This window comes from Ambystoma mexicanum, chromosome 1p, assembly GCF_040938575.1.
Source record: "Ambystoma mexicanum isolate Mex_15411 chromosome 1p, UKY_AmexF1_1, whole genome shotgun sequence".
NCBI classification, from domain to species: Eukaryota; Metazoa; Chordata; class Amphibia; order Caudata; family Ambystomatidae; genus Ambystoma; species Ambystoma mexicanum.
In genome coordinates this window covers 1316099979-1316125923 of record NC_090921.1, presented here as the reverse complement: position 1 = coordinate 1316125923, position 25945 = coordinate 1316099979, and the positions used below count along the sequence as shown (strand labels likewise).

At 47.2% G+C, this 25945-nt stretch overlaps 1 protein-coding gene across 2 annotated transcripts in view; it reads left to right on the top strand.

Annotated features, from left to right (window-relative positions):
- LOC138453529 (acidic mammalian chitinase-like) overlaps nt 1-25945 on the top strand; it is a 206001-nt gene that overhangs the window by 75619 nt on the left and 104437 nt on the right. For both annotated transcript variants that reach the window (XM_069606481.1, XM_069606492.1), the window contains exon 3: nt 9354-9431. In XM_069606481.1, the coding sequence (XP_069462582.1) occupies nt 9354-9431 (78 nt within the window). The remainder of the gene's footprint in view (nt 1-9353; nt 9432-25945) is intronic.

Here is a 25945-nt window from a genome sequence, read left to right as displayed (position 1 = left end):
TATCATTTTTTGTGTGTGCTCTCTAGAATTTATCCTTCGGGATTTATAATGGAGAATCGTGGATACAAGTCCCAGGATGCAAAGGAAAAAACTGTTTCCTGAACCGCACTGAACACAAGCCATTGGTTCATGTCCTGTCCCCAACCTCATTGGGAAGAGGCCTTTACATTTACAGAAGAATCTAGCCTGTTGGTACACAGAGACAATAATATCTGGCCAGTGAATCTTTTCCCAAAGCTGATAGCATTGGACCATGAGTGGCACCTGGACATCATGCTCACAAAGTGCTGACTCTGTTAGAAGTACTGGTGGCTAGTTATGGTGAAATAAGTGGTGGGCCATATCTCATCCTGTGCAACGTGTGTTATGATATGATACGATATGGCATTTATAACGCGCCTATACACAAATGTTTCAAGGCGCAACGAGGCAAGGAGGGGAACAAGGGAGGAAGGACAACGATCCTACTAGGCCAGGTGTCATTCAGATCCTGCAAGTGCGTGGGAAGGGGGTGTGGACAGTGGAGTACATGGGAATAGATAAACAATAAGTAAGTGATGGGCAGCAAGTGGCAAGTGCATGGGTAAGTGAAATATCAGGTGTCAAGAGCTGGTAGGGGGACTGTAGGGATACAGAAACAGTTCCCAAGTGCGGGGGTTGCCAGGCGGGCAGTCCAGGTGTGAGGCGCTGGCGGGGGAGGGACCTGGACCAAAGAACAGAGGGTGTCCAGGTAGCCAGTTTAGTTCCGGTTACAGACAGGAGGTCAGCAGAGGAGAGGAGGAGAGAAAGCAGAAGCAAAGAGATAGGTTTTGAGGTGCCTCCGGAACCGGAGATGTTTCTCCCTAAGTTTAAGGGAGACAGGGAGGCTGTTCCAGAGGGAGGCACCAGCCGACAAAAGAGATCTACCACCAACTCGTTGCTTGGAGAAGCGACTGACCCTGAGGGAGTTGGAGGCGGATGAACGAAGATCTCAAGAAGGAAGATATGTAGGAAGAGAGAGTTGAAGGTATTGAGGCCCCAGGCCCTAGAAGGCCTTGTGGACGATGCAGAGGGTTTTGAACTTAATCCTTGCAGCCACTGGGAGCCAGTGCAGAGATTTCAGTCCTGGAGAGATATGATCCCTGGGCTTGAGGCCAAGGACAAGTCTCGCAGTCCTGTTCTGGATAGGTTGCAGAGGGCGGAGAGTAGAAGCAGGTAGATTTAGAAAGAGGCTGTTGCAGTAATCCAGACTAGAGACAACCAGAGCTCTGGAGACAGTGAGCTTCTGGGGGAAGGAGAGGAAAGGCAGAATACCTCTGAGGAGGTGCAGTTGGTAGTGTGACTTCTTGGAGACGTCTGGGATGTGAGGAGAGAAGGATAGTGTGGATTCGAAGATGACCCCAGGGTTTTTAGCCTTGCAGGTGGGAGAAGGAAGATGAGGGAATGAGAGGAGGAGGCCGAGGGTAGCCTGAAAATGAGCTGGGTGTCATCTGCATAGCACTGAAAGTTGGGGCAGATAGCGGCGATGCGCTGGGCAAGAACTGCCAGGTATTGATTGAAAAGCCAGGGAGACAGGTTAGACCCCTGGGGGACACCACAGGTAGAGAAAAAGATAGCAGAGAGGAAGGACCCAAGTTGGACCTGAGAGGGCCGGTCAGAGAGGAAAGAAGTCAACCATGCCAGGGCCTGACCAGTGATACCCAGGTTATCATGGAGACGGTTGAGCAGGATGGCATGGTTGACAGTGTCAAAGGCAGAAGAGAGATCAAGCAGAAGAGGACGCAAGGGCTGTTAGAGGCAAGGTTGGAGAGCAGGTCTACACGGATGTTCAGGAGAGCAGTTTCTGTGCTTCTGGCAGCTCTGAAGCCAGACTTATGGTCATGAAGACAACCAACAGATTCAGTGTGGAGATTAAGCTGGGAGATGGCCAGCTTCTCCAGGAGCTTGCCCAGGAAGGGAGTGATGGAGATTGGGCGATGGATAGCCAGGCAGGAGGGATCCAAAGAGGGTTTCTTAAGAAGGGGGTGCACAAGGGAGTGCTTCAGGGGGAATGGGAAGACTCCGTGGCGAAGGAGTGGTTGCAGAAATTAGCCAAGGCAGGAGCCAAGGAGTCAATGTGGTCCTTGATAGTTTTGGAGGAACAGGGGTGAACCTGTTTCGATGAGACTTTCATAGATCGGACTTGTCTAGAAACCTCGTCTGCGGAGAACAGGGGAAAGGCAGAGAAGAAGGGGGAGAGGTGGCTGCAGAGAGGACAGACGAAGAGCAGGGAGTAGTTGGAGAGAGGGGATACAAGGAGGGTGTGGACAGGATGTCCTGAGTTTTAGAGATGAAGTGAGAAGCCAGTGCTCTGCAGAGGACCTGGGAAGGGACAGGGGAGGTAGAGATTGTGGCAGGATTGGCCATTTCCTTGCAGATTTTGAAGAGTTCAGCAGAGCTGTTAGATGCTGCAGAGACACGGGCTTGGATATGGGCTCTCTTCTTGGTTAGGACAGAGAGCCAGTATTGCCTTTGCAGCAGGCGGCAGGCCAGTTTGTCAGAGGATGTAACTGAAGCATGCTATTTCCTCTCAGCCACCCTGCACTTGCGTTTTAGGGTGACAAGGTCTGAGCCGTACTAGGAGTTGCACTTGGCTTTGGGCTTCAGACAGACTCTCATGACAGGGGCAAGGATATCAAGAGTATCAGAGATAGCAGAGTGGAGCGTGGAGAGGGCTGTGTCAGGGTGAGAGTCAGCCAAAGGGGGAGGAGGCTGAGAAGGTGGCAGCAAAAGCCTCAGCCGACACGCGCTTCATGGGTCGGATGACTGATAAGGTGGGTGGCAGTGATGGAAGTGGCTTGGACTGAGGCGTCAGGAGGGTGAGGTGGGAGGAGAGGAGACAGTGATCACTCCAGGAGAGATGAGTGGAGAGAGGGACAGAGAGGGGAAGTTCTGAGGAGATCAGAACATCCAGAGTGTGCCCTGCAGAGTGAGTTGGGCCAGAGGGGAGAATAGTGAGTGAGAGAGAGTCGCAGAGGTCGCAAAAGAGTCCAGAGGGAGGACAGGAGGAATCCAGGTGGATGTTGAAGTCTCCAAGAAGGAGGAGTTGAGTGGTAGAGGCCAGAAGGGAGGAGAAGAGGTCCGCCCACTCAGAGAGGAAAGGGGAGATCTGACCAAGTGGCCGATAGATAGTAGCCACAGTAAGGGAATGGCTAAGGGAGAGCGAGAGCCTGCAGACGAGGCATTCAAAAGAGGAGTAGGCCTGCGTAGGAGTGAAAGTGGCAGGAATCCACTTGGGGAAGATCAGGGCTACACCACCACAAGAGCGGTTGGACCTGGGCACGGAGAGGATCTTCTAGCCCTCAGGTAGGAGAGTGTCAAAGCTAATGACAGAGCTGGCCATGAACCATGTCTCCGTGAGACCGAGGACATCAAGGTCAAGTTCTTCCAGAAGGCGGCAGATATCAGAGGCGTGTTTGACAGCAGAGCTAGAGTTGCAATATGGAGAAAGTTGCCATCGTTGAAGGACTTCCGGGGAGGGGTACAGATCATAGGTATGCCCTTTGGAGGTGTAGAGGGAGCTCGAGAGGGGGCAGAGAGGGTAGGAGCAGGCAAGGTAGCCAAGGAGGAGGCAGAAGGAGGAGGCGAGGTTTGAGAATCCTGAAAGCGGAAGAAAAGGCCTAGCTTTCACAATGCAATAATTATGCTACTGATACAGATACATTTAAAACAATCAGTGGAAAGCCACCTAAGTTTGAGAATCCTGAAAGAGGGAGAAAAGGCCTAGTTTTCACTGTGCAATATTTATGGTACTGATACAGGCAAATTTAAAACAATCAGTGGAAAGCCATCTAAGTTTGAGAATCCTGGAAGAGGGAGAAAAGGCCAAGGTTTCACAATGCAATATTTTTATTGTACTGATACAGGCAAATTAATACAGTATGAAACAACAGGGGGAAGGCACCTGTAAGTGGAAGGGGGGTAAGAAGGGAGGTGAATGGCAGCTGGCGTCTTTTGCGGACGCCTGCAGACACTAACAGGGAGCCACCAAGTAGGAGCCACCCTTTGCCTAGGTCCCTTAGCCGTGGGGCTTCCGGGCAGAGGCTGTGCTGGGTGGGTCAGAGATGAGGGAGGGAGGACCAATCAGGTGGGGTGGGTGGGTTGGGAGGCGGGCGTGAAGGAGGGACAAAAGGCGGAAGGGAGGCCGGGAAGAGGGAGACACAGGCGGGCAAAAAACACACAGTGAAACACGTTAAATATGAACAACAAAGTCACAATACCTCATCCAAGGCCCAGGAGGGCAGTAAATATTTCAATGTTATCACGCTGCTCTCACCCGCTCAGCCAAGTATGAAAATAGCAAGTGCAGTGAGCTGTGACACACTACACCCAACACACCAGGGCCTGTGGACCAATCAGGAGGGAGGGTGGTTTGAGATGGGATGACAAGATGACAAACACCTGCACATGCATACAACCCTGATGACGATTGTGAATTGGTTGGAGAATATCTGGGAGCAGACTGACATTGATTATTATCACATGCCTGTAGACCAGAGGCATACAGTCATACTCACTGAATACACATCTAAGGGGACTGGGTACCATTTTGTCCATGGAGATTAGTCATCCTCCACCATCACCATCCTTTACACATTTTCTTCTGCTCGGAGGGTGCTCTAAGTTTCTTATTTTGGAGAATAAGGCAAAATCCACTTCTAGGAAAATATCCCTATTTCACCAGTGGATAGGGATCCAGTATTACAGTGTAGAACTGTACAGCTATACAACAAAAGAGGCACTTGCCAGGTTAAAAGGGTCAACCAGTCAATTAAATAAACTTTACAAATGGCTCATGGTATCTCGTGGGTGGGCTTCAGGCTGTTCAAAGGGTGTTTCTGACTCATAGCATGCATGTAAAGTCCATTAAACAGGTCACCTGATTTCAAATGATTCAAGGCCAAAAGAAAAACTTCTCACCAGCACACAGACGTTGCCATTATATCGACAGAAGATAAGCAAAACATAAATCAAACATACTGCAAATTATGACAGACATCCAGCACAAGTCCAAGTGTCTGTGGCTGACTAGGTTGTAGGTTCTTCGTGAACAGCAAAACACCTTCGAACCTCTATGAGTGCAGAAGATCTTGTAGAAGTCTGTTATTGTTGAAGGTGGGAAGATGTGCAAGATGAGTGTAGCGGGATGATCGTGTTAAACCCAGGGAAAGATGCCAAACTCCGGCTGATTCAGCTCCGAATCCTGCACAGGTCCTACTACTCCAGAACGCAAATGGACAGTTGGAGTGGGGATGGAAACGCAGAATGCAGTTGATGCAAAAGGGCGGAGGGCACCTTCTACCATTTGCTGTGGGAATGTGGGGTGCTGCAGGAGTTTTGGACTGCGTGTTTACTCCGCCTCTCCAGAATACTTGGCTCCACAATCCCGAGAGACCCTAAGCTTATCCTGCTGGGTATAGGAGGCGAAACTGACCTTAACAAGTATGAGAGATTGTTTCTAGGAGTAGCACTTGGTGCAGGAAAGAGACTCACGGCAGCCACATGGGGATCGGGGGACAGGATAACCATTGACAGATGGTCCTTTGAAATGGACAGATGCGCCTCCCTGGAGAGGCGAATTTATGATGCGAGGGGTTCCCCCCGTAAGTTCCAGAAAATATGGGGAAAATGGGAACTATAAATGCTAAGACCAAAACAAGGGACAGCGGCGACGCCCTACGCAGCTGCCGGGTGGGGGGTGCGGATTTATGAACCCCAATCCCCCCCCCCCGCAGAACTATACAACTGTCAAGGAATATGTTAAGCACTGCTATCTATTGTGTTCTCGATGATAGGTCTCCTTATGTCTTTTTGTGCACTGGCTGTACGTGCTGCCTTTCTTTTTCTTCTTTTGCTCTCTGTTTAACAAATCAATAAAAAAAAGATTTATAAAAAAAAAAAAAGAAAGTTTAGACCAGCCAATGGCTCCAATGGGATATGTGCCAGCTGTTTTCTCTAGAACGGCTCAGAGGCAATGGTCACCTGTCAGCCACTATCCAGAAGCGTTTGTGCCTGTCATACATTGATGGCAATTGTCATGGTGCTAGTGATCCCATGAGCCTCTGAACAAGAATCTGGTTAAGACTCTCGAAACCAGGACTAATGGCTGGTAGAGGGATTCCCAGGACCCCCTTTGTTTTTGCATAATTAAAGTAGCTTTGGGTCTCACCCTAAGTTACTAAGGTAATCCAGATGTGGACCCCTGGGTCACTGCTCTTAGAGAGGCAATGCTCCACCCTACTGATACTTGTCTGGGGTTGCTGTTGTGACTCTTGTTCAGAGGAGACTTGCCTGGCATTTTGTGCTGTAATGCTCCAGATCAGGACAAAGACTGATATTTTATGGATATTTCTCCTCTGTGAAAGAGATAGTGAGCTAAAGAATCTGTCTAAGACTCTCGAAACCGGGACTAATAGCTGGTAGAGGGACTCATAGGACCCGCCCTTGTTTTTGTACAATGTGCCATACATCTTCAGGGAGATTACAGAGGCTTATAGATAATGGTGGACTCACTTTTGCAGTCCATTGACAGGTTTCATAATGCCTGATCGCTTTCTCTATGGCAACGTCTACGTGAGGGAACAATACATCATTTTGAAGGAGTCTTCTTTTGTTGACGACTCCCTGGTGTCCTTCATGTGTAATATCAATTAACATTTTACCCAGGTTGCTTGGCATGATGAACTTTGTCGCTCATAGCAATAATGAGTCATTTGAAACAGCCAATTCTGAGTGTATGTCTGCCTTATGTTTCAGGTCTTTGATGTTCACTCCTTGGATAGCACGTTGAACAGGGGGGGAAGTTGCCTGTCATTATTCGACATGTGGCAAACGACTTCTGTGAAAGCTAGCTTACAGAAGGAAAGGAGAGAGCAGCAGAAAGCAAGGCTCACCAGGACAGGGATAACAGATAGAAAACATGATCTTTCCCTGGTACAGATGTTTTTAAGAAGTGTTTACGAACGGTGAAGGATGAGAGTAGCATACAACAGCTTGTCAGGGTCTTCATTAAAGTTTTTCACTTCATGGTCCAAAAGGTTGGTGAAACTGTCAGCCATGTCAGTGGGTATCACTGTCACCCATGGCATTGACAAACTCTTGAAAGTCCTTCTCCCAGTCAGACCATCAGGGCACTTGGTCAACCTCTGGTGCCATGTCAAAGTGGACCGGTTTGTATAACAACAAGGCTCTGTGGGAGCTGGGAGTTATAGCCCCTGCCAGGGGAGGTACTTCATTGGCAAGAAGGCATCTTCAAGGAAATGGTGTGGATGCAGAAGTGCCTAGTATGTCTGTCCTCACCCGGTGGAGTTGGAGATAGAAGGGGAAAGCAATCTTCGTGGCCTCTCCCCGATGTGACCAACACGTCTGGCAGTAACCAGCCTGCAAGCTTCAGCACAATGTCAATGTAAGAGCATTGGGCACTCCTCAGTAGGCTGTAGGTGGCCTCTGTGGCTCATGGCAAAGATCGGGCTCAGTTGGGGTGGCCTGGATGGACTCTGTGTTGTATCGGAATAAGGCGTAGAGCAGTTGGGTGTCCATTCCGCTGAATGTGGACAAACAGACCATGGTGGAATGAACCGGTGCCCAGCTTCGGCTCTAAGAGTGCGCAGCACCCTGGCAGAATTGTTGCAGGGCAAACGACAGAATAAGACGGCAGCTGGAAGAAAGCTCCATGGCTGTACACTGTCAGTGAGACTGTGGGCGATACTAGGGAGTGAGGTACTTTGAGATAGTGTGGCATGGATAACAGCATCTTCCTCGTTGCCAGGTTGTTCTGGCCTGCACATGGAAAGAGAAAGAGTGTTAAGGATCACACCGGCCAAAGTACTGGAAGACATTCCTTTATTTTCGCTTCATTTTTAACCCCTCTGTAACAGTGCCACATTCTTGCTGGATTTCTCCGCATTCAGTTCCTCTCTTTCCCTCAGCTATCCCATCCAGATTTACATCATCCTGCTCAACGCTAGGACGGTGTCTCTGCTGGGACACAACACAGGCACTCTTTAGCCAAATCCTGACATCACAAGGCAGAATAGCAAAGGTTTGATGTGGTCACCACCACCATGCAGGGCTCGAGTCGATGGTACACACGGGTGGACAGAGTCCACCCACTTTAATTTTTAGGACTTGACCCCTGGCGCACCAGCAGTACAGACAATTAACGCAATAAATGTCGCCACTAATACAGCATCCAGCCTTTCAGTAAGAGTGCGAGGAGCACCAGCCACAGAACAGCAGAAGGAACGTTTATACACTTTAAACTGTTACCCACGTTAACCATCCCTAGAAAAGTAGATGTTCACGTGCGTGCTCCCCTCCTCCATGTTTCCTAGGGCGTGCGCTTTCCCCAGATCTCTGCAGACATCTGTAACGTGGCTCTGCGTGCGCAGCGCGACCCCAGCGCATGCACGCTGGGGGTGACGTGTAAGGAGAGAATGAGCGCAGGAGAAATGCCAGAGTTCCCAGAGGGAACAAGTGCAGGTTTAGCTTTGCAGACACAGTTATTAAATATTAGTTTTTCCACTTAAGTGTAGCTTTAATTTTAGCCACAGTGGCATTAAAGCAAAACAGCTGGTTTGTCAGAGGTATAGCCATTAATGTCCTCTGAAATATAGAAGGATGTACATGCCCTTGGCAATTGTGTGAGCACTGTGTACACTTAACGCGAGATGTTGGACACCTAAATATTATGATGCCGCTTCTGATGCTGTGTCTTCTTTTTACTTCAAAGCTGCTAAAGGGATCTCACTGTACCTGCAGCGAAAATCACACTATCATTGTTCCTCTCCCACCCTAAACCTCCTACCATAAGAGGTGAGGCCTCCCTCATGACCTTTCGCAAAGCCCTGAAAACTGTGCCCTTCACCTGAAGCTCGCCAGCATCTACATCTAAACTGTTACCATCTAAATGAACCATGCTTATATGTATATGACATGTATCCTTATTTTTGCTGTTTTACACAATGTATCACTGTTTTCTCCCCTTGTGCCCTCTCCCTGTAACCATAAATAAAAATAAACCTTAAATGCAAATGCTGGACATGTAGGCAAACTATTGCAACGGTTTAATGGACACATGCTTAAGATCAGTGTGCTGCAACGCAATGGAAAGACGTAACCATAGTGGAAAATTGGTTGGTGTGGTGGCAAATTATACAGACTGTTTTACAAGGTGCCAAGAGTTACAATAGAAGACAGGCAGGAATTGAGTAAATGAAGATAGTGCCCATTGTTTTGATTACTGATTGGTACTTATGGAGATCACATCACCTTGCATTCCTTGCATTTAGAGTTCTTTTTAGAATGTAAATAACCTACGTTTCTTTCGACTGCAGTATGCAATGCTGGGAAGACAGTCGACATCAATGATGCCTCATTACCAGAGCTACGATCAAGGATCTGTGCCAGGGAAGGTGAGTTGGAAGTCTTCGCCATATTAATGTACAGTCGTTTTAACTTAACCTTTATTCAATCAAATCCCTTCTTCCCAAGGCTGCCAAACCAGAATTTTATACAACATTTAAAAAGATGAAAGGGTAAAAGTGTATGATGCAAGTGGTTGGGTGTGGGGTGAGGAGTGATATCAGTAGGGTTGCGAGAATGGGTGGAATGTAGTTGGGCTGCGGAGGGTAAGGCAGAAAAGGAGACAGAAATTACAATGCAAAAGTAAAATCATTCTCAGACAGAAACCCAGGATCAGAGTCCAATTTACTAACGGTAAAATGAACTGTTTTTCTTGAGAGAGGAAAGCTGAAGGCAAGAGATTAAGAAAACAGATAAATGGCAACGTTCATCTTGCTGGCAGGAGCAGTAAGCAGTGCTCACAGCATGTGTGTTGGGCTGCAGAGGAAGAAGCAAGCCTGATTGCATGTCCATGCTACCCTACAGTCTAGCCTCAAAAGTCTTGCTGTAGCTATCTTTGCAGGATTTGGCATGACAAAAGCAAGGCAGATTTATTATTTTATTTTATTTATTTATTTGGAAGTATAAATCACCCAGCGGCCCGGAGGCATTGTGGTGCTGTTACAGTATATTCTCTTGTGTACATTCAAATTAAAAACATTTGTATTACTTATACACAGTTTTAGGACAGATATAGATACGAGAGTAGCAGAAGTTCAGCTTAGAGAGAATGTTGTGGAGTTGTTCAGTGGTTACAGATTGAACAACCTTAGTCATCAGCAGATACAATCTTAATTGAATAGCTTAGTTTTTAGCACCTTTCTGAAAGCTATGAGAGAATCCTAATTTCTTAGGCTAGGTGGGAGGGCGTTCCAGGCTTTTGGGGTTAGCACTTCGAAGCTGGTGCCCCCAGCTTTGGCTCTGTTGAAGGCTGGGACTGAGAGTAAGTGAGATTGTTTGTCTCGTTTTGGTCTGTAAGTGGGCAATTGGTGTATTCTCTCAGTTAGGTAGGATGGGGCAGTCTGAGAAAGGCATCTATGTGTAACCGTGAGGGCCTTGAATACTATGCAGGTATTTGGGTTGGCTTTGAACACGTCTAAAGTGTTATTTAGTGGTTCATGGTGTCTTCTATGGATGTTTCTCCTTATGGTGTTTTAAGATGGGCATGTGATGAGCATTTGGGTTACTGATAGCTGTGAGTAACTGCAGAAACACGTAAGTTTTGCTTTGTTGTCTTGTCTCTTCGATTTGCCAGTTGGACCTTCCTTGCATCCAGTTCAACTATGCATGCATTAATAGTCTTTGTTCAGATTTGCTGTCCAGTAGAGTTAAATAGGGTTTCGATGTTGTGTTTCAGTGAATTTTGTCAGCTAGGGTACTGTTTAATACTCCTGTAAGGTGTTCCAATGTGAGGATTCATCTTTTCCATATATGAGAGCCTGCAGTATGCAAGCCCTATTCTCTTTACCATTGGGTTGCTTGAAAAGTGTAGAGTGTTCACTGCTAACTAGGGACTCATTATGAGTTTGGTGGTAACCCGCAGGTGATATCGGCCGGTTGCCACTGAACTCGTAACATAGTTCTGCCACCTGATATCCCGGTGTCACCGGGACATTACAAGTCCCGGCGACTCGGGATGTCAGGCGGCGGAAGTGTAAGTCCCCATTTCTGTGGAGTCCCATAGGACACAGAAGACAGTGGGGACACGGAAGCACCAGCATCGTTGCTAACAGTGCCAGTGCTTCTATGAAAACCATTCCTGCAGGGGCCGTTGCCCCCTGTAGGTCAGACCTGCCATGAGCAATGGCCCTTGCAGGCATATTTGTAGTCTGCTTGTCCCGAAAGGATGCCAGTACGCTGCTACTGGCACCCTTATTTCTGCACCTCCAGGCTAGTCTGTTGATGTGCAACCACAGAGGATTGCTGGAGTAGATTTCGGTAAGCAGTGCTGTCAATGAGATTGGAAATTTGGAATTACAGTCAAAGCATATAATCCAAGCAACTTGCATTGTTAGTGTTTCCAACATCTTGTGGGCAATAGTAGTTTCCACCATCTTAGCTAATGTGCACTTTGGTTGGCTTAGAGCTTTTTTCCAAAATGCCTTTTCCAGAATGTCAACTTTGCAAGATGCAGCAGTATGTGCCCACTTACCTAATCCTGCCTACTTGAGGCGTAGGATCTTGTAAATCTTCCAATCATCTGCTCTGCTCTTTTGGTTGTATGCTGCATATTCATGAAGCATCAGGTTTCTCGTTCAAAGATTTAAGGGGCAGTATGATAGCTGTTGGAGTCGTTGCAGCTGTCTTATTTTTCTGGTTGCTCTAGTTCACTGGCTGAGACCATTTGCAATACACGGCCCTGGGCAGGGGTGTGTTCTCTGGCTCAAGTTTTGGGGGATCAGCTCATGACCAATATGTGGTAAGAGATGGACTATGTGTTAATTGTAAGCGAATAGGCATTCTGTTTATTTGCTCAAATTGTTGTGCATCAATGCGTTGCTATACTTGCCATGCTGCGGTCATGATGTTTATTGGGTTTGTGGTGACCTCTAAATGAGGGTCTTCTTTGCCAATGTGTGAATCCTCTGTTGTTGTGGATATTGCCGAGATAGTTGTGACAAACTTTGGTGATGCAGCACGTGGTTGCCATTCTAAAAATGTTACAGTCTTTTCTTTCCTTGGTGGCCCAATGGAGTTTTTGTAGGCTACATGATGGCCATCTGTCAAAGGTTTCCGGAGTGGTGTCTCCTTTGGGTTACTAGGCATTTGTTTAGTTTGGGAAGGGGTTGTTTCCTTGTGCTTAGTGATGCGCTGTTTGAGAGTGAAGTCCCTCTTTTACATCTGGAATTCAAGTTGAAAGCCTCCACTTTGGATAGTGGGGTGGAGAGTTTATGCCTGCATCAAATGGATTCATAGTATTGACTTTGGACTTCCTCAAGGAAAACATATCTTTATTGTAGTCTGTCTTTTTAAGACAAAAAAGGATGGAAGTTTTCGAGTTCCATTAGTTGCTTTCTCAAATGGCCTAAGGCTTGCTACGTCTGCCTCACGGAAATATCTAACTATCCCTAAAATGATAGATCTCTCCTTAGGTAGCACTGATGTGCCGCTTATTTGGGTAAAGGGATAGAGAAGAAAATAGCCTTAGTCTCTCAGTCTAATTTACTAAAAATACCTTTATGTCTATTTTGATGAACTATACCCTATCTGTAGATTTGCTGAGCACCATACATAAAATAAAAACCTTCACCAAGATTTCAAGGGTAATGACACTGGGGAGGTTCAGTCTACTTGTATTGCTCCCTCTTATGCACCTGATAAAACACAGGGATCCCTGTAACATGCTAAAATTATTGCTTCATATTCTGACAACCACTAATTATGTAGATGTCCCAGGAGTAGGCGAGCAGGCGTGGACTCGATACACACAGAAGTGGAATGCCTATTGCATGTAAAGGAGGAACTGACGCTCTCCGATTACCACCTACTCCTAAAAAACTGTAAGCTGGTAATTCCATCAGCCCTTAGGAAGAAAGTCATTGAACTCGCCCATGAAAGCCACCGGGGTATCGTATACACCAAGTGCATGCTTCGACAGGAGGTCTGGTTCCCCCAGATAGACTCCATGGTAGAGGAAGCTCTAAAAGCCTTCTCTATGTGTAGCGTCATCACACCCAACAGACATCCGGAGCCACTGTGCATGGCTGAACTCCCAGAGGGAATCTGGGAGGCAGTGGCTGACAATTTCTTCGGGCCCATCAAGGGAGGGAAATATGTGTTAGCTGTGATGGACTAATACTCCTGCAACCCTGAGGCCCAACTAATATCATCGGCGGTAGCTCACCACGTCATACTGGCGCTAGATCACATCTTCTCTGCCTATGGAATCCCCAAGGTACTCAAAACTGACAATTCAATTTGCAAACTACATGGGGTCGCATCATCAGGTCACCCCCTTGTAGCCTCAAGCAAACGGAATGATAGAGTACTTCTTGGACAACTTAAAGAGGGCATTACAGATAGCCAAGCTCACCGGGCAGCCATATGAACAGGAACTCAACAAACTAATGAGGGATTAAAGGGGCACTCCCCACAGCACCACCGAAAAGACCCCAGCCGAAGTGATGTTCGGGAGAGACATTCAAACAAGACTCCCTCAAGCCAAGGAAGCAAGCCACTCACCCAACCTGGACAGAGAGGTGAGAGAAAAAGATGACGCTGCAAAGGAACACAAGAAGGCATATGCAGACATGCACAGAGGGGCTTGCGTGCCCCAGATTGAGGTGGGAGACGTCGTAGCAGCAAAGCAACCTCAGACTCACAAACACACCTCCATCTTTCAACAAGAGCCTTTGCTTATCACCGCCAAGAAAGGATCGATGATCATGGCGCATGGAACTGGAGGTCCCATAAACCGTAGCTCATCCCACTTCAAGAGGATCCCATTCTTAGGGTCCCGACGGTTGAGTGGGTGAGTGGCCATTCCCATTGATTATGCCTCCAATGATCCGTATCAAGGAGATCAGGGAGACACAGAGGAATCTGATCAGGAAAGCCCTGTGGATTGTGGGGACAGGGGCAGCCCTCTGGGAGCCAGCAGCTCACGCCCCCAGAGAGCTCGGAACAAGCATCGCTGCCTAATCGAAGAGATGAGCTAGTAAGTCATATTAGACCCCACCATCTGGGAAGGTCTAGTAACTGTTTAAAAAGGGGGGAGATGTCATGTTGACGTTTCCATGGACACAGGGAGGCAGAAGGTTGGGACAGGGGAAGTTACGCGGGGGAAAGGGAAGTGATGTGGGGAACGGGCCGGGCAGGGTTGTTGGAAGTTAAATAAAGCAAGATGTATAGATAAGAGCTTTGTGTCCGCTTATCATTTCACTTGCGTCACCATCTGCAGTTCGGCCTAGCAGAGGCCATAACAGTGCAGCGTGAGCTTTAGCACCGCTTTTGTTAGTGACTCCAATTCAGCAATCCAACTAAGTCAATGCCTAGTCTGGAATGCCCAATGGAAGCCCTTATTTATATATTTTTATGACAAGTTCATAAATCCGGATGATAAACCCTTGTATAACGCCCCTCTCTTTGAATCCCCCTGACCTGACTGAGCCAAGAAGTAGGTTTGTTTTGCAAATTAAAAGATTTATTGAAAAATTAAACAAGATATATATATATATATCACACTTTTATGAATAAATGAATATTTGATGGCACATTTATAAATATAATGTTGATCAACAATGGATAATATTACACTAGCACACGTTTTTAATTACTTCGGAGTTGGTATAGAAAGGATAAGGTAGCTGAGAATACTTTTATGGTTTCAAGGAAATGCAATGATGGAAAAGAATGCAGCACAGAAATAAACTGATATAGTTTCAACAAGAGATAATTTGATCACTTTTTCTTTTGACAATTCACTCCCTCCCTATGTTATATAAGGAGATGGAAGGGGAGCACACAGTTTTCAGGGATACAATCCAATGCAATACAAATTCCAGTTCCCCCCTAGCAAGCTTAGAGCAACCGGTATGCTTTAAAACAGGCAGAAATACTTTTAAATGTGATTTGCAATGAAGTGAAAAATATGCTAAACATGATTTTAATTCCCTATAGGAGATTCAGGGTAGTTGACAGCTACTTTGAATTAGTTCAGGTCAACACTAGTAATTATTCAGGAATGATTATCAGATTGAAAAACGAATTTCAGCAGCTGCAAGCAAAAGACAGCTATTTTTGACAGGTGGAGAAATTGAGTCAAATTGCAATTTGCGGCACTTTTTCCGAGTTCGCCGATCGCGATTACGGATAAACTATAAGGACATGTGGTTCAAAAGATACGGACGATTTAGTAGAGGTAGATTCTCAGAAATAAAGTAAGATTCAAATGACAAATGACACTTTCATAGGTTTGAAATCACAGAATGGACACACGATTTCTATGCAGTTCTAAATAGGTTGAAATGGATGTGATGAGATTATTTTAGACTAAGAGATTGGTTCTGCACAGTTCTGGCTGGATACTCACACTATAAATTTGAAATAGGCTGTCAAGATCTGGTCAACAGGTTTAGACTGGACTTCTGGGAGTGGTTCTGAAGTCACAGCTATCTGGGTCAGCTCTGCTCTACTGGTCTTGATCTCTGGTTCTGGCAAAAGTTCTTGGCATTGCACAGCGGTCTTGTTCTGGCACTGCGGTCTGGTCTGGGTCTCTGATTCCGGCAAAAGTTCTTGGCAACGAAGCAGAAACAGCACAACCCGGCTGTTTTATTCTGATGTGCCCCTTGGAAGTCTGGGGTAAAATCAGTTTGCAAGATTGGAAGGCCAAGTGAGAAGAGTACAGCTTGCAGTAGGCCCTCTGCTTCAAAGTTCTGGAATCTGGAGTCGTCCGTCAAAGTGCTTCGCAAGAAATCAGTTTGAAGTGGGAAGTGAATGTCCCTACCTGGGTCTCAGTGACTCTTTTTATGTCTTTTCAAAATGGGTGGGAAGGCTGACTTTCTATGCCCAACCCTCTGAGGATCCTGATAGGCTAGAGGATTCTCTGTCGCCTGACTGGAGAACAGAGTTGTGAGTCATCCGGTGTCATCAGGCATCATTTTTTATGGCATACAGAAAGAACACTCCCCTTTGGTTTCACTTAGAAAATGAATTTTTCATAACAAACAGGTTTCCCAGATACACTCGTGGTTCATAATACATGTACACATCACAGATGAATTAAGACAGGTCTCTGTTCAAGCCCCATGTTCCTGTGAGCTTGGGTTCAGAAACGACAACATTTTGCGCTTTTAGTGGGTTTTGCCATGGTCGGTTCGGCATCAAATTTTACACAGACCTGCACCCCGTCCCTGAGCACATTACAATAAGTTTTCAATTCTCTAGTATAAGCACAGTGTCTGTAATATTAATAAAATGCGGGGTTCGGTCTCAGAACATCGTGTAGAGTCCTAACACCTCTTAAAATGTGCACAGAAAAATCACAGGAATAATGATATTATTTATATAATTTTGACAATTTCGTACTATGAATTATCCATCTTTTTAAAATTATGCTCTGGCCCAGATGGGCGTGTTTAGGTCCCAAAGCACATGGGGGAATTCCTTGTTCGTCCCCGCCTCCAAGCTCAGCTGGCTCACAGAGGCAGTGCCCCTCCCAGTTCCTTCCAAGAGGAAGCCATTTACGACCCCCTGATTTAGCAATTGCTTTGAGCCAAGGGAAGTTCATTGTTCTGTTTCCCTGCAGTCCCAGGTACCCCTCCCGTGATTCAATCAGAGAGGTGTGATCTCCATTTGGTGGGGCAGCAGAAGGTTTCCCATGGACAGACGCCTCTTGAATTTTTAATTAAATCAGACTGCCTTCTGGTATAGGGCCTGGGAACAGTAGGTGTGAAGAATTCTCATTGACCAGCAAGGCTTTGAAGTCCCAGCTAACTCAGGTTCCTTTTCAGCTCCTGAAATACAGGTCTCCTGTCAGAGTTTAGATCGCTAGCACCGGTCAGTGTCAAACACTGGTACTGCACCCATTTTTTTGGCAGCTGTCTTGAATTAATGCATTTCAAAAAGAGGATTTTACTTGATGGCATATGATCCTTGCTAACATTGTATTGATGTGAATTCTGCAGTAGAGTAATGTAGAACACCCCACCAGAAGTTGGATTTTTTGTTTGGTGATTTTGTGCCCATGATTTTAGCAATTTATGACATCAATTAAAACAGATTTTGAACAGCACCATATTCCTTTGCACTGGTTTTGCTCTGTGTGCAGCCAAAGGATAGGGTCTGGCAATGGTCTCCTGTATTAACTATCTTGCAATGTTTGAAATAGGCATTTTGAGCTTGCATTCAGAGAAACAAAGGTGATTTCAAAGCGCTTTTTGAGCTAACAGGCACTGCTGTTTCTCCTTTGGTGTCACGTTTCACTCATGTCGCTTCTGGCCCATCATGCTCGCACTGATGGGTGGCAGGTCAGGCGACCATTTTGGTGTGCTCAAAAACTGCACGGTTTTCCAGGATTCTGGCGCAAATGTGGGTTTATCGGCTATCTTGGATTTTCTAAGCCCACAGCACCAAATGTTGCAGCATAATAACTCGAACGTGGGTCAATACACCTGACAAGCACCCCCCGCCTGACTGTACTTTGATTTCGAGTCGAGGGGGAGTCGGGTGCAAAGGATGTTTTGATCCACACGCTGGGATGTCCGCATCATCTTCTTCCGATTCCGCAGATGGCACAGTTCAGCATCTTTTCCTCCATCAGGGTGGATCGGTCGGTTCTTCTCGCCGGTCCTGATGGGAGTTTCGGGCGGTACCTCGGGCCCCTCGGATCTTTGCTCCCGGTCCCCTGGTCTTCCTCTTTGGTCAGTCTCCATGGTTTATCTCTCCTAGGATGACAAAGCAAAGCGGCAGAAACATATTTGTAGACATATCCCCACGACCATTAATGGTGGGGCGAACATATACTTTTTTTTAAATCAGGAGACATTTGCATTCAAGAATCATAGAATTGTATAGACTATATGTGGAATATTTTAGGGTTGGTAATGTATTACTCTGGAGCGGCCCCCTCTGGGATTGCAGAGGACTCCTTCAGTTGCTGCAGAGTGTGCCTGGGATGGCAACACGTTAGCTGATTTATATGGACCCACTTGTCTTCCCCTTCCGCCAAGCTGCCTTTGGGGATGCAGATCTTGTAGAAGACTGGTGAGATCTTGTCTACAATTTCAAAAGGTCCCTTCCATGTAGGCAATAATTTCCGCTGTTTGTCCTGGTTCCTTTGGAAATTGTATAGATACCCGGTCTCCCACATTGTATTCTTTCCTAGTAGTCTTCAAATCATAATGAGTCTTCATGCTATCGGCTGATCTTTCTAGGTTTCGCTGAGCATAGGCAAAAGCATGTTGAAGGTGTTTCCTTAAATTTTCAACATACTCATGAGTTGTGGAGGCATTGATCAATGTTTGCTCTTGAGTCCTGTAGAGCAAATGCTGGGGAAGCACCATCCTGCGCCCAGTCATCAGCTCAAACGGTGACATTTTAGTTGCAGATGAAGGGGTAGATCTGATGGCCATTAGGACCAGAGGTAATCGGATATCCCAACTTGGCCCAGAATCTGCCACAATCTTTTTTAATATACTCACAATGATTTGGTTGTAAAGTTCTATTGCCCCAGAAGAAGCTGATTGGTAAGCAATGTGTAGCTTCCTTTTAACCCCCAGTATCTCCCACATCTTTGTCATTACTTCGCTGGTGAAATGGCTACCTCTGTCTGACTCAATCCTTTGGGGTAGACCAAAACGGGAAAAGATGTGGTTGATCATCAGGGCAGCTGCTGTTTCTGCCTTGCAGTTTGGGGCCGGGAGACATTCCAACCATTTAGTAAATAAGCATGTCACCATCAACATGTACTTATTTCCCCTCGAGGAGCGAATCACAGGCCATATGTACTCGACTTGCAAATCTGACCATGGGAGTGTCATCCCCCTCTTTTGGAGAAGCGCACGGTGCGTGAGGGATGTTGGCTGAAATTGTGCACACACAAGACACCCCTTCAAGTATTGGTCGAGGTCCTTCCCCATGTGTGGCCAGTCTGCAACCTCTCTTAAGATCTCAAGTGTTGTATGAAACCCCCTATGACCGGCTGTGGCCGCATTATGGACGTGACTTAACATCAGGCTTCGGAATGAGGTAGGAACCACCCACTGATCATGGCCAGCTTGGGATTTCCTTACCAACAAACCGTCTTGGATTAGGAACATTTTTGGACATTTCATCAACACTCTAAGGTCCTCTTTCCCAATGTAATCGGTATCCGTCAGAGGAAAGTTCTCAGGGTCCTCAATGTGTTGGTAAAACTTACCAATTATTGGATCCCCCTTCTGAGCCGTAATCAAATCAGCATCTGGGGTCTTCTTACTCCATGGTGCAGTTGAAAGATCATTGTGAGCATTTGTCTGGGACCTAGTGATAGCCGTGACCTGGATTTCCCCCAACAGGGACTCGATCTCTATTAGATCCCCTTGGATGGCCCCAGTTTTGGCCAGCTGATCAGCTAAGTCATTTCCAGTTTTGTCTGGTCCCTCTACTTTGGAATGACCCTTGATCTTCTTCCAGTAGATGGTCATCCCATTCACAGTGACCAGATCATCAATGTTTTGAATTAACTTCCCATGTTTCAAGGGTTTGTTATTTGCACATAATATGCCTCTGGTTTTCCAATTAACCAGGTGCTCCACGAACCCGTTCAGTGCATAGTCTGAATCTGTGATTATGACCAGTTCGTGGAGTTGATGTTGGACAGCAGTGAGGATGGCTTGATGTGATGCACAGCCATCAACTCTGCCACCTGACTACTTCGAGGACCAATTTTGTACCCAGCGGAGGGGTCTGGGGACTCATTCACCCATGCATTCCCTACGCCGGCCACAAGTTATTTTTCTCCGTTGTTGTCACATGGTAAGAGCATCCATCCACATAGACAGTGGGCATTCCCTCACACTTGTCTTCTTCAAAGACTTTGTGTGGGAAATTAAGGTATGCCTCCATGTTGTCCTTGATTTTTAGACTTTCGTCCTCGAGACAGTTTTCTCTGGTACAATCATGCAAGTCAGCCAGACCTTGCGCGAAGGGACTCTTCTTGTTTTGGCCATATCTGACCTCCACAGGAAAGCCTTGCATTGACAGAATCCAGGAAGTAATTTGGGAATTACTCACATTTCCGGCCGGGATTCTGTCACTTTGGAGATATTGCAGAGGCTGGTGTGGAGTCTCCACTATGATGTCTTCCCCCTGGATAAACGGGCCGTAATTCTTCAATGCCCACACCGTTGCCAGGAGTGCCTTCTCACAATTGTTGAATTTTTCCTCCACAGAGGATAAAGTTTTGCTCGCATAGGAGATTACTTTATTGACCTTGTCATGCGTTTGATATAACATGCAGTCAAGCATGTATTAGAGAACCCTGTCTCCAAGAAAAACTCCTTGTTTCTGACAGGGTAAGCTAGGCAGGGCGCTTGTGAGAGGCTTCTTTTGAGCTGTCTTACTGCCTCGGATTGTTCTGGACCCCGTTCCCACTTGACCCCCCCTTCAAGAGATGAATCAGGGGTCTGGTGATCTCTGCGTAGCCCTCGATGAACTTTCTGCTGTAATTAGTCAGTCCAAGGAGGCTCCTTAGTTCCAGCAGAGTTGTGGGGTCTTTCAGTTTCTGGAGTGGTTCCACTTTCTTTTCCTGGGGACAGAGACCCTGAGGAGTAATCTCATCTCCCAAGAAATTAACACGGGTTCTACACCACTGTGCTTTCTGAAAGGAAAGTTTTGCTCCGGTGGCCCTCAACTGTGTCAGAACATAACAGATCTCTGCTATGTGTTCATACACAGATTAACTTTTGATGAGGACATCATCTACATAAGCCAGGTTACCCCTTGCACCCAGGTCGGACATGGCCTTGTGTGGGAAAATGTTGAATTCATTGCCGGAGTTGGGTCTCCGAAGGGAGTCCGGGTCCATGTGTACTGCTGGCCCCCAAAGGTAAAAGCCAGCTTGTATTGGTCCTCCCTACTGACAGGCACAGTCCAGTATCCATTGGTCAGGTCTATTGCAGTGAATACCTGTGACCCCTGGATCAGGGCCAGCCCTTGGTCAATATAGGGAAGAGGCCATCGGGAAGTATGGACCTGTTTGTTGAGCTCCCTAAGGACAGCGCAGAGTCTCCACTGGCCGTTTGGCTTCAATATTCCCAGCACCGGATTATTGAAGGTGCTGTGTACTGGACGGATTATTCCCCGGGACTCAAGGTTCTTAATTATTTCAGTAAGGGACTCCATGGATGCGAGAGGCAAGCGATATTGCTTCACAAACACTGGAGTCATGCCACGGTCCGTGGGAATTGTTGTTGTTTGCATGTCGGTGCGTTCACAGTCATATGAGCAAAGAGATCTTGGAAATCCAAGAAAACTTGTTTCAACTTTTGCTTCTGTTCCAGAGTCACACAGGCATCAGCTAGGTTGACTCTCTCTTCAACCATCTGCCTGAAGCCTGGAAAGACTTCTGGTTTTGCTATCTCAGCGGCCTCCTCCAGCTGGGTGGAGAAGTCCCTGGTCAGAGTGCTGATTCGGACTGGAGGCTTCAGGTGGGAAAGGCAGCCCTCATGGACCTGGAAAATCACCTCATCCCTCCTGAAGTCACAAGTCACATCTTCCTTACCATAAGGGCAGGATGTGTACACCAGAAAGTTCCCCCCATGCCGGGTAAAGATCCTGTCTGGCGTTGTATTGTCATCACTGTCACTGTCAAAACAGTCCTTGGGGATTGGTCCTAACAGTTCATTTCCTAAATCAATGGAAAAATGTCGGTCATCAACCGCCATTCCAATAATGGTGCCTGCGGCTAGAGTAATACTCTTTAAGTCGCTGATATCCACCTCTATTGGAATGGTGTCATGTTCTATTTTACCCCCAACCCTTGCTGTTGGAGAGACGAATTTAGATGAAAATAAGCATCATGGTTTTTCAATTTTTGTCCTCTTTTAACTTTCACTACCAGGGAGAATTGCCGGGTCCTTTCTGGGATGGTGACTTCCTCTTTAATCTGAATTTCAACTGCATAAGGTAGCAATTGAGCTGACCTAAATGCTTTTTCTGGATCATCAAAGCCCATGGGATTATCCGCTAATCGGGACCAAGCTTTGAAGTTTATTAGGTCCAAACTAATGGCATTGCGATTGAGAATGTCACTGCCTAAGTAAAAGGCAGCAGTGACGTCTCGCACCACCCAACAATTATGGACTATGCTCTTGTTGCCAATGGTGATTTTGAGCATACACCTGCTTGGCAGGAGATGTTTGGAATTTGGTGTTTCCAGATCCATTTCCCATTTGTCTATTAGTTTGAATGTGGGAATGGCTGGATCTTTTGGGAGTTGGCGGAACATGGCTTCGCTGATGAAGCTCTTACCGTTGTTCACACACACTCTGGCGAGAACGGAGTCCTTCCCATCATTTAACTGAACAGGGATGAACAACTGCTCTCCAATTTGCTGAATACCAGCCAGGCTCTGGGCTGACTTCACATCTTTCTGGACTATTGGAGTGGGAATGTCTGATTGTGGATTAGTAAATAATTTCAGAGTGTTTCCTTCTAGTGTGGAATACCACCTTAAACTGGAAGGAAGGTTGATTTTCAGAAATAGAGAGGACCCCCCATCACCAGTCTGTTGTCCTACTGCTATTACTGTCATGTCTGGAATTAGGTTATTATGGAAGTGAAATTCTACTTGGTCAGATTTTTGTTCAACCATGTGGCATGTGCCGTTTAAACTAACATGGTTGACACTCTGTTTTAATTTTATTGGTCGGCTAGTCTGGGTCCAGAGGACCTTGTTTACGCAATCTATTAGGGGTGACAACCTTCTTAGGAAGTCATTCCCTAGTAAACAAGGGGTGCCCTCTGGAGTCACTACTATGACCCGGTGTTTCACCTTGTGTCGCCCAATTCTGCAGTCCCCTCGATGGAAATTTCCTTCCCGTCAAAGTTCTGAAGTTGTCCAGGAAGAGAGGTGAGAGGAATTAGGTAATTCTCCCCCCTTCCTGCATTTAGTTCATCAAAGGCCCTTTTGGACAGAAGGGTAGCTTGGGATCCAGTGTCCACCAGTGCCAAAATTGTACCCTGCCCCTGCACTTGAACCGGGGCATAGTACCTTCCCTCCTTCTCCTCAAGGGGGCACAGATAATGCACATTTTTGGACAACTGGTGGGCTAATTTTTTAGTTTGAACCATGGGATTTTCTTGCGATTGGTTCTGGGATGAAGATGATGGGCGGCGCTAGCTCAGTCCCCACATCTACCCAGTCGGGATGTGAATCCCTGGAGACCCATCTTTCTTTGGGAGGTGTTCCCCCATCTCTGAAGGAGAAGATCCTTTTCCCAGGATCCTCTGAGGATCCCTCTCCCTCAAATTGGAAGATCTGTACCTCCTCCACAAAATGGGTCTGTTTGGGTCCTTTGTTTCTCCTACCTCCTCTCTGCTCCTTGAGTGGCAGACTTTCAGGGGTAGGAGATTTTGTTTCCGGTTCCTGGGTTTCCAGAGGCTGTTTACGAGTGGGGAAGGAAGCTTCCTCCAAGGCTTTACACCCCCCTTCCCCTTGTGCCTCCTCCCTGGGAACCGGTGGGTTATCGGGGTGCTGCCCCCATCATTGTTCTGGGGCACCAGGCCCAGAGTTTGGGGCATTCTGCGCTGGCATGCTCATCTGAGGGTTCTGTTGAGCCCTCAGCATGTGACCCAGATCCCCTGCCATATTTTGGACCTGGTGCTCTAACTGTGAAACCTGCTCAGGCTGATACAGGGTTCTATTTTCTCCCCTGGGCTGATCCCGGGAAGGGTAGCTATCCCTTCTCTGGTAGTACCCCGGGTTGGGAAGATTTGGGTACCCCTCCACCCTTGACCTCCCCTCTCCCGGATTAGGTGGTCTGGGCTCAGGGAAGTGGGGAAAGAAGGATGGATGATTTTGGGGTTGGAAACTTTGTGGATACATGGGGAAAACATTCTGCCCAGGGTTTGGTGAATTTCTGCCCTCCTGGGGGAAATTAGGAGGGAAGTTCCCTGGGTGATGTGCTTGGCTAGGTCCCCCTCTTGGGCTGGAGGAGTCCATACATAACCCAGGATGGGTTGGTTTCCCTTGTAACGGGGACTTACATAATCAAGGGAGTGAGGTATCCCATGTGTGGGACTACCTCCTTGACTCCCTGTTTGTGACTGGCCCGAGGGCCTTCTGGGCTTGGAATTATTCTGTGCAGGCAAGTTTTTAGGCCCCCCATCTCCAAATCCAAAATGGGGGCAACCTTTACCTCTGCCACCTTGGCAGCAGCAGGGGTGCTGCTCGGTTTGGGGCTTTTCTGGGTGTTATTTTTATTTTCTATGGGCTTCTGCACCTCATAGATCCGGGTAGCCTGTTCAATGACCCAGTCTAGTAACCTTTTCTCGTGAAAATCTCTCACTAGCTGGGTCATTATGTATTTGGGTAAGGCATGGAAAAACGTATTTACAAACTCTTTACTGTCCGTGCGCAACCTTTTGGTAGTCTGCGCAAAGGCACACTTCAATTCCTGCACACATTCTTGTGGGGCCTGATCCTCCCCACATTGCAAATTGTAGGCTGCCTTGCGAGCCTCTTGGGGATTCCGGTGAACAGAAAAATGTTTCAAGATGGCCGCCCTATATGTGGACCTTCTTGAATGGTTTTGGTCCTCCAGACCCGCAAAGAAACTGGAGTATTCTAGGGAGAATGTCCATTTTAAATACTGGATTCAGCTACTGCTGTCCTTCAAATGGAAAGTCTCCATCATTTGCTCGTAAAGCTCCAAGTGTTCCTAAACAGAATACTTGGCGTTCTTGTGATAAGGGGTGATGACACTCCTTATTGCTTTAATCTGTTTTAAGGGGTCCTTAAGCAAGGACCTTTTTGCCTTATCGGCCTTTTTGGTTCGGGTAACCCTGGTCCATTCATCCTCTGACTCAGAAGCACTGCTCCCAGAGGTGCCCGTCGGATCTTCCAGGTGTTCCCAGATTCTGAGAGCCTGGTATGGCTGGCAGAATGTGGGGACCTGGTCTCCTGTGTCCTGTGATGCTCAGAGGAGTCTGCAGATCCCTCCTTGCTGCCAGGAATTGATGGGTACCCCCCCCCCACTGACATAACTGGGCAGAAGTTTTCAGGATGCCCTTAATGGGCCTACTCTCCTGGGGTTCCCCACTAAATTGCACTGTACTTGGGTGCCCATACCCGGATGCCCGCCCATCCATTCCTGGGTGGTACTGGCATATGAGCCCCATACTTCTGGTTGGATAGTAGTGTGCCATCCCCGTGGCCCTGGGGTCATGTGCACCAGGGGACATGTGGGTGGCAGAGTCCAGGGACTGCGAGAGGTGAAGGCCTCTGGTACTGGCTCCTGAGATTATGCTCAGGTGTTTCCCTTTCCCAGCAAACCTCATCTCTATCAGCCCCTGCTCCCTGTTGCCATGCAAGTGCTTGTGCTTTCAGTCCCTCAGCCAAGGCCTTACTAGACTCTATCAGTCTCTCCTGCATGGCTACCTGTTGCTGGAGCCTATCATTGTGCTGGCAGAGAGCCTCCTTCTCTCTCTGTGCTTCCTGGTTTGTCCTGGAGTAATGGGTCAGTCTTTGCTGCAGGAAGGTTACCTCCTGAGTCCCATCCCTACTGGCCTGTTCCTTTCTTGCCTGAGCATCTTCCACCCTCCGGTTGTGCTCTAACAAGTACTGATGCTCTTTTTGGAGGTCACCCAGTCCCTGAAGGGCCAAGTGATTTTCTTCAATTTTTTCTTTTAAGTGACAGACTTCCTGGCCTAAGGTGTCCCTTTCCTGAGTAAGAGCCTGCCTCTGTGCCGCCAGGTCGTCCCTCTGCCTTTGAAGGGCACCAGCTTTCTGGCGCTCTTCCTCAAATTCTGTCTGGGTATCCAGGTCTTTCAGAATCAGTTTGTTGCTCTCTGCCTTTTCCCTATCTAGGTGGCTTTGCAGGGT